The 13,859-nt window shown below is 44.5% G+C and overlaps 1 protein-coding gene across 1 annotated transcript in view; it reads left to right on the top strand.

The window, feature by feature from the left end:
- The first annotated feature begins 2,828 nt into the window (after positions 1-2,828).
- si:dkey-202g17.3 (amino acid transporter heavy chain SLC3A2) overlaps positions 2,829-13,859 on the top strand; it is a 20,599-nt gene continuing 9,568 nt past the window's right edge. The window contains exons 1-6 of the mRNA XM_063204527.1: positions 2,829-2,915; positions 3,756-4,009; positions 6,783-6,992; positions 7,581-7,745; positions 8,219-8,319; positions 13,462-13,539. Of these exons, the coding sequence (XP_063060597.1) occupies positions 3,817-4,009; positions 6,783-6,992; positions 7,581-7,745; positions 8,219-8,319; positions 13,462-13,539 (747 nt within the window). The 5' untranslated portion in view covers positions 2,829-2,915; positions 3,756-3,816. The remainder of the gene's footprint in view (positions 2,916-3,755; positions 4,010-6,782; positions 6,993-7,580; positions 7,746-8,218; positions 8,320-13,461; positions 13,540-13,859) is intronic.

The following is a 13,859-nucleotide window of genomic DNA, read 5'->3' as shown; positions in this document are numbered from 1 at the left end:
GTTGTTGTTCACCATCTAGGAGCCCCATGCGTCTGCCTGTCTAGCCTGGTGACAAGATGCTCCTCTGGGGAGGGGCTTGGGGGGGTTTAGTCCTACTGAAGTGAAGGCCCAGAGGCCAGGCGGGTGAAATAGCAAATAGTTAGCAAGGCCGTGTGATTATGACACATGTGCACTGTGTGGGAGGGGAGGAAGGTCATGTGACTAATTGTTGCAAGTCAGAGGCATGCTCAGTCCCTTTAGAAAAAATGAAGAAATGTGGTGTTCTGGTGAGTGCTCTTTGGTTCAAGGTGATTGGTTGTCCAAAGTTAGTTGCAAAGAATGCCTCCTCACCGAGGCACTCCAAAATGAATAGGTAATTTGTCTTTATTATAATGACATATCCAATAAGGACTTTTTTTTAATTGCCCACGGTTAGTGGTGATTGGGCCTTCTTCAGAGCATAGTGAGACTGAAACATTGAAGTATTTTGTATGAACAAACATTACACCTGTTGATTGTTTAATTGCCCACAATTAGTGACACCTCATTCTCTCTTCTCTTCTCCCAAACAATTTTTGTCTTTGCTCCCACCTCCCATCCGGTCTGCTTCCCTGTCTCTAGAGCAGTGTTTCTCAACTGGTGGGTCGCGACCCAAAAGGGGGTCGCGGAGGGTTCCTGGGTGGGTCGCGGAGCTGTGATGCAATGCACTAAAAATTACTATAATGTTGAAGACATAGTGAAACATGGTTAATAGGCCTTTTCCTCTCCACTACTTCATAAGGCACATTGTATATCAGCATACATGCAAATAATAATGCATATTATGAAATGCGTGATAATATTTTGTATTATTATTGGAAGAATCCGACACGCAGTTTGGGTCACAACGTATTGACCACGGGAAATTGTGGGTCACAAGACTATTCCAGTTGAGAACCACTACTCTAGAGTGTTTTCATTGAATCTTCATGATTCACTTGTTTTAAATTGTACAGTACATTCCACATCACTGTATATTAATTGTGTATGGAAATGCATTACCTGCATTGTTTATATAAAAGGAAAATAACAAGAAAGAAGAAAAAAAACTGAGTGTGATCCATTTCCTAACTGTGGAAATGCATTACAACTGAATGAAATGTTAAAGTACCTCTTCACATGTCGTGATGCAGATCTGCAGCTACTAGGGGTCTGTCTGTCTGGTGTGTCCAGTGCAGTGTATGGGGTCTGTGGACGGAGAGGAGAAGAGGCTCATGGGTAAGAGATACAGGGGATGTGTGGATACATAGGGTGCAATTGGGATTGGCCAGTCGGTTGAATATTTCCTGTGTGTTAGTATGTTTTTTTCTTTTGCTTGTTTGGTTTCAGCATCCTCTGCACACAAGCTCTACTATATTATGTCTCTATGGTTTACATGTTCAGAATTTCTGGTGAACTTTTGTAGAAACTAAACATATTTATTTCAAATGTAAAAAAACAACAATAAATCAATTCTAGTTGAATGAAGTTTTGACTCTATTTCATTCTAAACAAACTATGAGCATAAGTGGTAGCAATGGGTTTCCCAAACTGTTGTCTGCTCATCTTGGGTGACTGAACTCATGGGGGGCATGTGCACACACACACACACACACACACACACACACACACACACACACACACACACACACACACACACACACACACACACACACACACACACACACACACACACACACACACACACACACACGTCACACACACACACACACACACACACACACACACACACACACACACACACACACACACACACACACACACTAACACACACACACACACACACACACACACACACACACACACACACACACACACACACCCAGCACCTGCACCCTTGTGTCTGGCCATGGGGGAGGAAACATCCACTGACAATAAACTCGAAACTGTAAATGAACACTAAAGGAGACAGGCTGCCGGACTCGAGAGGGGTTAAGAGTCATATGCCACAGAATGTCTGACTGGAGTGTGGCGCCTGACTGCACACCTATGTTCTAATTGACACACTTGCATGCTTTCACACATGGTACTGTAATACACAAGACACAGGAGAACAGGAGCAGGCACACAAGCACATACAGTTCTGGTCTATGAGGACAAGAGTCAAGCAGGAGATACTACAAGTAGAACAGTGAGGAGTCAACAGAGTGGTGAGTTTTCCTTTTTACTTTGACAAATGCAAATGACAAAGATAAATGCAGAAAACAACATAGTAGTTCGTTTTTTGTTTGTTGGGATATTTAAACTGGGGTGAAAGTAGGCCAGTGGGTTACAACAAAGCATGAAAATAACGTCTGGGTTCAATTTAGCATGACATAATAGTTTTATCCTTTGTTTTAATGAGTGCATGCAGTTATTTATTCACTTAGGGCTTGACTTACTGCCTTATTTGGTCAAATTATATTTTCAGGGCTTCCCGTATATCAGAATAGCCTACTTCACCCTCATTAAAACAATGTCACACCGCTTCATCCCTCTGTAAGTCACGGCGTAAAAGAGAGATGCGCCTGTGGGGCCTAGACTGTAGGATATGTCTGTGTTTATATTTCGAAAAATTGTGGTGGTTAGTGATGGGCAAAATAAAATGAAGTTTTGCTGACGCTCATTATGAATAGAAACAAACGAACAATATTTCTATGGTTTTCGCTGTTGGTGGTTTGTGCAAGTTGTTTCAAATTAGGCCGATTCGCGAGTGCGCTGAGCACTCCTAGAAGGTAACCATCTCCAGTTAATAGAACCCCAAGTTAATCGCGCACGCCGGCGCGCTGCGTCAGACTGCCATCACTAGTGGTAGTTTAGTTTAGTCTAGTTCTACCTGGTGTTGATACTCCAGCAGGTCGTTAGAGGGACTCAACGATCGGCACCTGTTCAGAGGCCGGAGGAGCTCCGCGGCCGTGGTAACACTAACACCAACTCTAACTGGCGTTTCCCATCCAAACATTAGCCTATAGTTTTTGTCCATAATCTTTTACACGGCAGTATTTCTTCTGCAAACTTGTAAGAATGTAGCGTGTTGTGTAGGCTTCAAATTTCACCAGACCCATGCAGATGCAATGATTGTTGAGTCCATGCGGTGTCCACGACGCCTATGCAATTTGATTATAAGTTGCGCTGAGGCGCTTAGTTTGTTTGGGAATGAACACATTTATGGCTGGATTTGGCGCGCTGTGAAGTAAAAGCCCTGGTCGATGTTGATGTGTGCTCTCTGCCACCCTACTCTTTCCCGAAAGGTAGCTATCACCTCACCAACAGGTAGATAGTAGGGGCTATGTTTGCAAATGGTAGCCTAGTCTAGGTAGAACGCGGTTGGGGACCTCGGTTGCGGTAGCCTAGTTACGCCTAGTTTGGGAATGCAATGGATATGTGAATTGAACATATTCAGGGCTGGCTTTTGCGGGCTATAAAATGTGCGATGTGTGCTCTCTGCCCCCTTCTCTCTCTCTCTGCCCCCTTCTTTCTCTCTCTCTGCCCCCTTCTTTCTCTGCTCCCCCCCCCTCTCTCTCTCTCTCTCTCTCTGCCCCCTTCTCTCTCTCTCTTTCTGCCCCCTTCTTTCTCTGCCCCCTTCTCTCTCTCTCTCTCTGCCCCCCTTCTCTCTCTCTCTCTCTGCCCACCCCCCTTCTCTCTCTCTCTCTCTCTCTGCCCACCCCCTTCTCTCTCTCTCTCTCTCTCTCTCTCTCTCTCTCTCTCTCTCTCTCTCTCTCTCTCTCTCTCTCTCTCTCTCTCTCTCCCCCCAACAGGTATATTCACCCCATCAGCGAGATATATTTGCAACAGGTAAAACTACTCTAGGTAGACACGATGCCACTGAACGCGGATGGCGACCTGGGCTATGGCAGCGTGGCGGCGGCTGGGCCCGGCCCGGGGGTACCAGGGCTGGCGGGGGGCAACTTGGGAGGCGGCGAGACGGTGCCCTTGCTGCTGCCAGAGCCTGTGACCGCTGGAAGACCCAGCTGGAAGCCACTCAGCAAAGACGAGCTGGAGCTCACGGCAGGTCAGTGAGAGTATATAGAAGAGTAGGGTCTAGCCTATATACAGTTGAGGACGATATTATTAGCCCCCCTCCTGAAATTAGACATATCTCTTCATTGATCATTGACAATGATCATTATTAATAAATGTATGTTATTCTGGAAACGAATACACCATGGAGATAGTATCCAATAAGTTAAATTTGGACTTTTCCATTTTCACAATGAGTTTAAACAAAAAAGTGTAAAAATGGCAAGGACAAAATGATTAGCCCCCTTATCATTAATAGTCAATACAGTGCCATTTATGAACAAAAAATGACACCAGGCACTTTGATTAGTTGTTAACTATGTTGGCACATGTCCTAACAGGGATTTTGGCCCATTTTTTTCATTGCAAATAGTTAAGCTGGTCCAAATTGCATGGATGTTGAGGATGGACATTCATTTTCAGCACTCTTCAAATACTATCTAAAGAATTGATGTCTGAACCACTCCATGACCATGGTTTTAGTATCCTTGAAGAACATTTGAACTATTTTGGGTGCAAGTTTTGGGTTATTATCTTATTGAAAGATCCAGTGAAGATCTTAGCTCCCTCTATGAGCATATTTTTGCAAGGTCACTTTCCAGATTCTATCATAATTTTCAGTTTTTATGGTGCCGTACACCCAAACAAAGTTTCCTGTGGCTGAGGCTGCCACAGAATGATGCATCCACCACCATGTTTAATTGTGGAAACCATCTTATAACGATTCAAGGCCTATCCCTTTCTTCACCTGACAGAAGCAAAATCCATGCATCAAAGCAGGTGCAATTGAATATCATCAGATGAAAGCGGAGACGTTCAAAACTCATTTTTGACTTTCAAATGTTCACAGGCAAAGCTCAATAACACTCTGATATGCACTTCCTTTAGTAAAGGGGTTCTTCTGTGATGATGGCCCTAAAGCCCAATATGATGACAAGCCCTAACAACTGTCTTTCTTGGGGGGAAAAAAACTCCAGGTGAGGCCAGGTCAATAACATTCATCTAGGCAGGTGTCCAATGCTTCTTTGGTCTAATGAGGCTAAGCAGTTTCCACAGTTACACATAGTGGTGAGGCCTCAAGTTTAGTCTGTTATTCAGCCTCAGACACAGGGAGTCTGGGTCTGAATCTGGATTGCTGGGTCTTCCAACAACATTGTAACCCAAAGCATACACTTAGATTAGTTCAGAGGTTCTTCAAGGACACTAAAACCATGATATTGGAATCACCCGCTCATAGTCCAGTCCTCAATCCCACTGAGAGTCTGTGGTTAATGTCTATGCTCAGCATCCATGCGATTTGGACCAGCTAGAACACTTTGCAGTGAAGAAATGGGCCAAACTCCCTAGTGGGGCATGTGCCAACCTAGGTAGCAACTTATCAGAGCCTGTTGTCAGTTTTGGTTCATAAATGGCACCATATTGACTATTAATGATCAGGGGGCTAATAATTTTGTCCTCGTCATTTTTGCCCTTTTTTGTTTAAACTCTTCGTAACAATTGAAAAATCCAAATTCAACTCATTGAACATTATCTCCATCAGTGTATTTATTTCCAGAATAACAAAAACGGTTAATAATGGTCATTCTTACTGAGAAATCAAGAGAAATGTCTAATTTCAGGAGGGGGGCCAATAATATCGTCCTCAACTGTAAGTACAGGGCTCTAAACTAACACCACAAATACTGCCTGGTGAAATTGTTGTGTTGAAGAGTAAGTATCAGAGGCCACATAACAGAAAAACTAACTAGGATTTTTTCTGTTATGTGGCCCCAGGGCTCTAAATTAACATCAGCCAACCGGCCAAATGCTGGTGAAATTTCAGTTTGTCTGGTAGAAAAGACCAGCTTAATACACACTTTGACCCAATAGTGAGATTATGTTTGGTTGGTAAAATAAGCATTTTGACTGGTGATGGAAAAAAGTTAATTCATAGCCCTCTAACGTATAAGTGGTATATTAGGAAAGTGTATTGTTCTAAGTAGTATATAAGGAGTGTGTGTATACAACTGTGTGTGTGTGTGTGTGTGTGTGTGTGTGTGTGTGTATACACACACACTACAGGGCCGCATAAAGACGCTGTGGCGTCTCCGGGCACTACATCCTGCAGGTGCCCCCCTTTATGAACAACATTTGTAAAGCTAGTGTCACGTGGTGGTGCCCCCTAACTGGCTGTAAATGGTTGGTGCCCCTGGGCCCTGTGCAATTGGCCCTTGTGTATAGTACGGCATATACAGTATAGTTAATCATACTAAGGGGTGTAACGCGCTCAACTCAACCAAAGTGAAAAAATCTGGGTGCTCATTCCTCAAGAATATATGAAATAAAGAGAACAGGACAGCACTCCAAGTCTTGTGATTTTAAAGTGCGTACGCGGCTGGTGTATATGCAGGACCGTATTAAGACACTGTGGTGTCCCCGCGCACTAGGCCTACACCTTGCAGCTGCCCCTCTTCAGGAAACATATTTGTAACATTAGTGTCACATGGTGCCCCCTAACTGGCTGTAAATGGTTGCTGCCCCTGGCCCTTGTGTATAATACGGCATATACTGTATAGTTCTAATATCCAATCACTGCTGACGGCAGGTAGCCCCGGCTGGAGGAAGGTGCGTACGCGGCTGGTGCTGCTGTTCTGGCTGACGTGGCTGGTGATGCTGTAAATGGTTGGTGCTCCTGGGCACTGTGCAACTGGCCGTTGTGTATAACCGGACAAATAGACCGTGTGAATATATTTATTGTTCTAATATCCAATCACTGCTGGCGGCAGGTAGCCCCGGCTGGAGGAAGGTGCGTACGCGGCTGGTGCTGCTGTTCTGGCTGACGTGGCTGGTGATGCTGGGCGCCGCCATCGCCATCATCGTGCAGAGTCCACGGCCCGTGGCCCCGCCCCTCAAGTGGTGGGAGAAGGAGCTCTTCTACCGGCTGCAGCCCGCACTGCTCATGGACACGCCGCAGGGCGCCATCGGCGGGTTCGAGGGTGAGTGTGTTTGTGTTGACATGACGTGTGTGTGTGTGTGTGTGTGAGTGAGTGTGTGTGTGTGTGCTACCAGCTGCAGCCCACTGGACTCATGGACACACCGCAGGGCACCATCGGCGGGTGTGTGTGTGTGTGTGTGTGTGTGTGTGTGTGTGTGTGTGTGTGTGTGTGTGTGTGTGTGTGTGTGTGTGTGTGTGTGTGTGTGTGTGTGTGTGTGCTACCAGCTGCAGCCCACTGTACTCATGGACACACCGCAGGGCACCATCGGCGGGTTCGAGGGTAAGTCTGTCTGTGTGTGTGTGTTCGTGTGCGTGTGTGTGGGTTCTACTGGCTTCAGAGTGGTATCGGTATGGGATCGCAACCGGCTTATACGGCACAGCCAGGTATCGGGGCCAAAAAAGGGTATCGGTGCAACACTAAGCAGAAGAGTTTGGGAACCACTGTATTAATGTGTGTGTGTGTGTGTGTGTGTGTGTGTGTGTGTGTGTGTGTGTGTGTGTGGTGTGTGGTGTGTGGTGTGTGGTGTGTGGTGTGTGGTGTGTGGTGTGTGGTGTGTGTGTGTGTGTGTGTCCCTCCCTCCCTCTGCAGTGATGCGTGAGCGTCTGCCGTACCTCAAGTCGCTGCAGGTGGGCGCCCTGATTCTGGAGGGCGTGATCCCCAAGACCATCTCCGCCTCCAACCTCACGCAGGTCAGCCACGACCTCGGCACCATGCCCCAGTTCAGGAAACTCATCGGGGAGACGCACAAGGAGGGTAGGTTGTGCTGAACTCACACTCACTCCCACTCACTCACTCCCACTCACTCCCACTCACTCACTCACACTCCCACTCACCCAATCACTCCCACTCACTCCCACTCACTCACTCACTCACTCACTCACTCACTCTCACTCACTCTCACTCACTCTCACTCACTCTCACTCACTCTCACTCACTCTCACTCACTCTCACTCACTCACTCTCACTCACTCACTCACTCACTCACTCACTCACTCACTCACTCACTCACTCACTCACTCACTCACTCACACACTCACTCACTCTCACTCCCCCTCACTCCCCCTCACTCCCCCTCACTCACTCACTCACTCACTCACTCACTCACTCACTCACTCACTCACTCACTCACTCACTCACTCACTCACTCACTCACTCACTCACTCACTCACACACTCACACACACACGCACACACACCAACTTGTGTCCCTTTGTTCTCTGTGTGTAGGCATGAAGATCCTGCTGGACTTCTGTGACCTGGAGGTGATGAATGAGGAGGACTCCCTGAACGCCACTGAGGACCTCGCAGACTCATCCGGATACATACAGGTGACCTTAGTTCACACACGATACTTATTCCAGACTCATCCGGATACATACAGGTGACCTTCACACACACTACTTATTCCAGACTCATCCGGATACATACAGGTACAGTTGACCTTCACACACACTACTTATTCCAGACTCATCCGGATACATACAGGTGACCTTAGTTCACACACACTACTTATTCCAGACTCATCCGGATACATACAGGTGACCTTAGTTCACACACACTACTTATTCCAGACTCATCCGGATACATACAGGTGACCTTAGTTCACACACACTACTTATTCCAGACTCATCCGGATACATACAGGTGACCTTAGTTCACACACACTACTTATTCCAGACTCATCCGGATACATACAGGTGACCTTAGTTCACACACACTTCTTATTCCAGACTCATCCGGATACATACAGTTGACCTTCACACACACACACACTACTCATTCCAGACTCTTCCGGATACATACACAGGGATTAAAGTTTTCCGTCGCTATGACGGATTTCCGTCAACTGGATTTTCGTTTGGACGGATTTCCGTCTTTATAATTCATGTCAATTAATTTACAATTTTTACTTTCCAACTGAACTCAAATCGAGAGCACTCCTGGTCATGAGAAGGGGAGGAAAGGTGTGTTTGGTGTACGGATTTAGTTATACACGCCACCACCGGTGGTGTCATACAACAGATTCAGTAGTTTTGAGCCATCATCTTCCGTGTTCCAAAAAAAAAAAAAAGTACACGAGCGGTCAACAAATCAGTTGCGGCGCAGCGCGAGAGATTAAAAAAAACAAATAGCCAACATTGTTGCTGATGGCAGAAAAGAAAATAAGTGTAATACTATGTCTTTAAAGTGCAATGACCATCATTAAACGAGTTGGACTGATATTCCAATATGGGCTAATAATAATGCATATGGAATGCATAGCTGGAAGAAGGTAGGACACGTATGTTTCCATTATCATTGCGCCTGCCGTGGTGGATAGTTAGAAAAAAAAGAATAGTTTACTTCGACTGCGCATGATGTCCTTTTCATGAAGGGTTTTCCTTTTAAGCATTGTGACTTTTACTAACATTATTCATAGCCCCAATGGGACGGCTATCATTGGCAGCTAGCTAGGATATTGCATGCGTAATACCATGCGTTTTATCCTCAAAGTTTAGCGCGTTTGACTGGCTACGGGTAGAACTAGCTCTAGTTGTCTTTCTGACAATTTACAGTCTCATCTGTAATCATAGCATATTAACTTGTTGTTGCCGATATATATTTAAGAAATAAGTTAAAAATGGGTTGCATTTTAAAGGGGTCACGGAGGCTATCCCTGGCAGAGCCAATATTTTATGGCTGAATCTCAAATGGTGCACTTGTGCACTTTAGTGTTCACGTTTCAGTGGGTATGCCGTATTAGTTACGCACTGAAACATAGTCTTGTTCTGGAAAACAGTGTTCTGATGGGTGGACTCAAGGTCAATAAATGCCGTTTCGGTGTTTCTTTCACTTTCAAGGCTTGTTGTAGGCTACTGTGTGATGCTATTTTTGCTAACTGGAATAGTGTGCAGCAACAGTTATTGTGTGTGTGCTTGTTTTTGAGTGGCGCAACGTCTGTGTCCATCTTCTCGGACTGCCTTCACCAGAAGAGTGTTTGCCCATTCTGATGTGAAAGACAAAATATAGCCTACTACTAAAAAAAAAACATTATGGGATCACTGTATCAACGCATTGCAATTCCAAGTCAATCATTCTGTGATATCAGCTAGACAATTTTGAAGCAACACTCGTTGTGAATCCATTCTGCATAATATTGTGAACAATTCATAAACAATGGGTAGAAATAAGAGGAAATAACCAAAACATGCCCCAAATTGCAGTTCAATGTTTGCAGTCTTATATATCCATTATCCCTCCATTCTTGGCCAGTTCCAGTCAATCTGGTGGCCTAGGCCCTCTGTCCTTTTTCTTGTATTTAGAAATTGGCATCTGTAAACATAGCATTGTAGGCCTACATCTGATTGAGCACATCTGATCTAGTACCTACAGGTACATTCATACTGAGAGTGTATATAGGCCTACTGAGTGTATAATGAATATTCATTGTTAATGTGAAGTGTAAAGTTTTATGTTGGTTGAAGTTCTGATTTTGTGGCACTTTTTGGTATTACTGGCGCCCTCAAGACATAGGTCTATTCTGCTCTAGGCGACCGCTCTGTCTGCCTATGCCTAGTGCTGGCTCTGGCACCATTCCTTGCATAAAACCAGTGTATGTTTCGTTATGAGGGCAAAGCCTGGCTACATTGGTTTTCGTAGGGTTACGGAGTGATACCTGATCGGGTACCTAACCGGTAAAAAAGTTCAGTCAGATGACTTTTTTTTGCTTTAATCCCTGAAACAGGTTCACTTCACACACACTACTTATTCCAGACTCATCCGGATACATACAGGTGACCTTAGTTCACACACACTACTTATTCCAGACTCATCCGGATACATACAGTTGACCTTCACACACACTGCTTATTCCAGACTCATCCGGATACATACAGGTACAGGTTCACTTCACACACACACTACTCATTCTAGACTCATCCGGATACATACAGGTTACCTTAGTTCACACACACTACTTATTCCAGACTCATCCGGATACATACAGGTACAGGTTCACACACACTTCTTATTCCAGACTCATCCGGATACATACAGGTGACCTTAGTTCACACACACTACTTATTCCAGACTCATCCGGATACATACAGTTGACCTTCACACACACACACACTACTCATTCCAGACTCTTCCGGATACATACAGGTACAGTTTACCTTCACACACAATACTTATTGCATTACACTACCTACTTCATATCACTACCACTTCATATCAACTACAGTCCTTATTCCACACTGTACCTAAATACATACAGGTTACCTTCAACTACAGTCATTATTCTGCACACTACCTTAATACATACAGGTTCACTTCACACACAGTCCTTATTCCGCACACTACCTTTTAATATAGCTTAATATTTAATAAATATTATAATTGGGCCTATATTGTATTTCTTAGCAGTCTTTTTTCACATCTAGGCATTTCAGACGATCCCAGTGTTGAAAATGACCCCACTTATAACACACTGCTCTGTGCCATTATGTGTCTCACCTCTAGAGGGGGTAATAGTACCATGTATGGGACCATTTGAACCTGAATGCAGTTTGTGTTGTGTTCATGACAAAAGTCATTTTTACTGTGGCACATTTGCTGATTGCGGTCATTGAAAACACCAATGAAGGGAAATATCTACAAGTATAATGTCTAATATTACTTGAAATTCACAAAATCAGATAAAAGACATTGAATAATGTGTGTACGACAGACCATTTTGACCTTGATGCAGTTTGTTTTAATTTAAAACAACAATGAAGGGAAATATTTATATTTTGAATTCACGAAATTGCATGGAAAATGTATTATACAGTAAATGGAGTAATGTGTCGTAGGAACTATGCCTAATATCTGCTCATTCGTCCAGGATATGTGGTCATTCACAACAAACCTTACAGTTGACTTGACTTTCTGTCAGGTCCTGAATTTTATTGTCAGAAATCTAGGTAACAAGGTTAGCAGAGAAGTTTGAAATTGCATTCCACTAGTGTCCAATATGCAGTTAAATTAAACATACTCAATTAAGACATTGACAATACACACACACACACACACACACACACACACACACACACACACACACACACACACACACACACACACACACACACACACACACACACACACACACACACACACACACACACAGTCTGATTGCAAGGCACGGTAAAAGCCCACATGCAAATGATGGGATTATGTGAAGTGTTTCCTGCTCGTTTCCCCATGCAAAGGCATTAGTGTTTACTGTCAGAGATAGCTTATCGCTACTATGCGGTTCATGCCTTTGTCAGTGTTTGCTCGTCAGCGATAGCTTATCGGGAAATTACAGTATGTGGTTGATGCCTCCGGACATGCTCTCAAGCAGTGGTGTAGTCTACGTAGAACGCAGGTATACGCAGTATACCCACTTCAAAATTTCTGGGATTTCAGTATACCCACTTACAATTGATTGATCCATTATTTAGAATAGCACAAATATATACAGTATACCCACTTCAAAAAAAGTAGACTACACCAATGCTTTCCAGAGATTTTAACCCTTTCTTTCCATCCAGGCTCTTATGCTAAGAAGCTGGTTCTTAAGAAAATGGTGATTCCAGGCTCTTCTATTTGATGATTTACTTCTTAACTTCACCTGGTTTACTCCTGAACCAGCTTCTTAGTATAGGTATCTGCCGTGTGTTAGTGACTCCACAGACTGGTTGTTTGTCTTTTGATTGTGGTGACAGACATACAGTCATTAGTAGTAAAAAAAAACCCTGCACACAGACCCTTACGCTTGCATTTCAATATCTCACACTTTCGTTGTTCAGACCTTCTAAACGACCAAGACATTGTCAGCTATTAAAATGCAAGTGTAGTGGGTGGTGTGTGCTTTTGCCTACTACTTTAAACTATTGGTTATATCCAACTCACCCATTGGATTTGAAGTGTGCACACCCTTTCTTCTCCCCCCCACTTGTTGTTTGTTTTTGGTGTCCTCGTTTGAGTCTTCCACCATTTCCTTCCCTGTAGTACTCGCTGAACTTTAACCTTTTCTCTCCCTGTGTTAGGCTACTTGCTGAACTTTAACCCTTTCCCTCCCTGTTGTAGGCTACTTGCTGAACTTTAACCTTTTGCCTCCCTGTGGTAGGCTACTCGCTGACCTTTAACCTTTTCCCTCCCTGTAGTAGGCTACTTGCTGACCTTTAACCCTTTCCCTCCCTGTAGTAGGCTACTTGCTGAACTTTAACCCTTTCCCTCCCTGTGGTAGGCTACTTGCTGAACTTTAACCTTTTCCCTCCCTGTAGTAGGCTACTTGCTGAAGTATTGCCTCGCTGTTAGTAGGCTACTCGCTGAACTTTAACCCTTTCCCTCCCTGTGGTACTCTCTGAAGTATTGCCTCGCTGTTAGTAGGCTACTTGCTGAACTTTAACCCTTTCCCTCCCTGTGGTAGGCTACTTGCTGACCTTTAACCCTTTCCTTCCCTGTAGTACTCTCTGAAGTATTGGCTGGAGCAGGGCATCTCTGGCTTCTCCATATGCGACACGGACGCGGCCTACACTGAGAAGGTAAGGCACCACCTGGTGTCGGCAAGTGAAACTTCTGACTGCCTTTCTAAGCTCCAGAGGCTATATATAATTTGTAGATCATCAGGTCAAAAGACAGAGGAGTGTCGCGCCAATAACTCCAGTCCTTGTGGGTGCGTTGGTTCCAAAGCGATAATCCACAGAAGCAAAGAGTAGAACTCGCACACCAGCAGCCGATGCAATAATTGATTTATTACTTTTATGTAAAAGTGATCAAGGTGCTACCCAAAAGTGCGAAATGTTTTCGGTCACCAGACCGCACTGAGGAAGGTCTGGTGACCGAAAACGTTTTGCACTTTCTG

Source organism: Engraulis encrasicolus, chromosome 8, assembly GCF_034702125.1.
Source record: "Engraulis encrasicolus isolate BLACKSEA-1 chromosome 8, IST_EnEncr_1.0, whole genome shotgun sequence".
Taxonomy (NCBI): Eukaryota; Metazoa; Chordata; class Actinopteri; order Clupeiformes; family Engraulidae; genus Engraulis; species Engraulis encrasicolus.
Note: the sequence above shows the minus strand (reverse complement) of the source record. Positions and strands in the feature narration are given on the sequence as shown.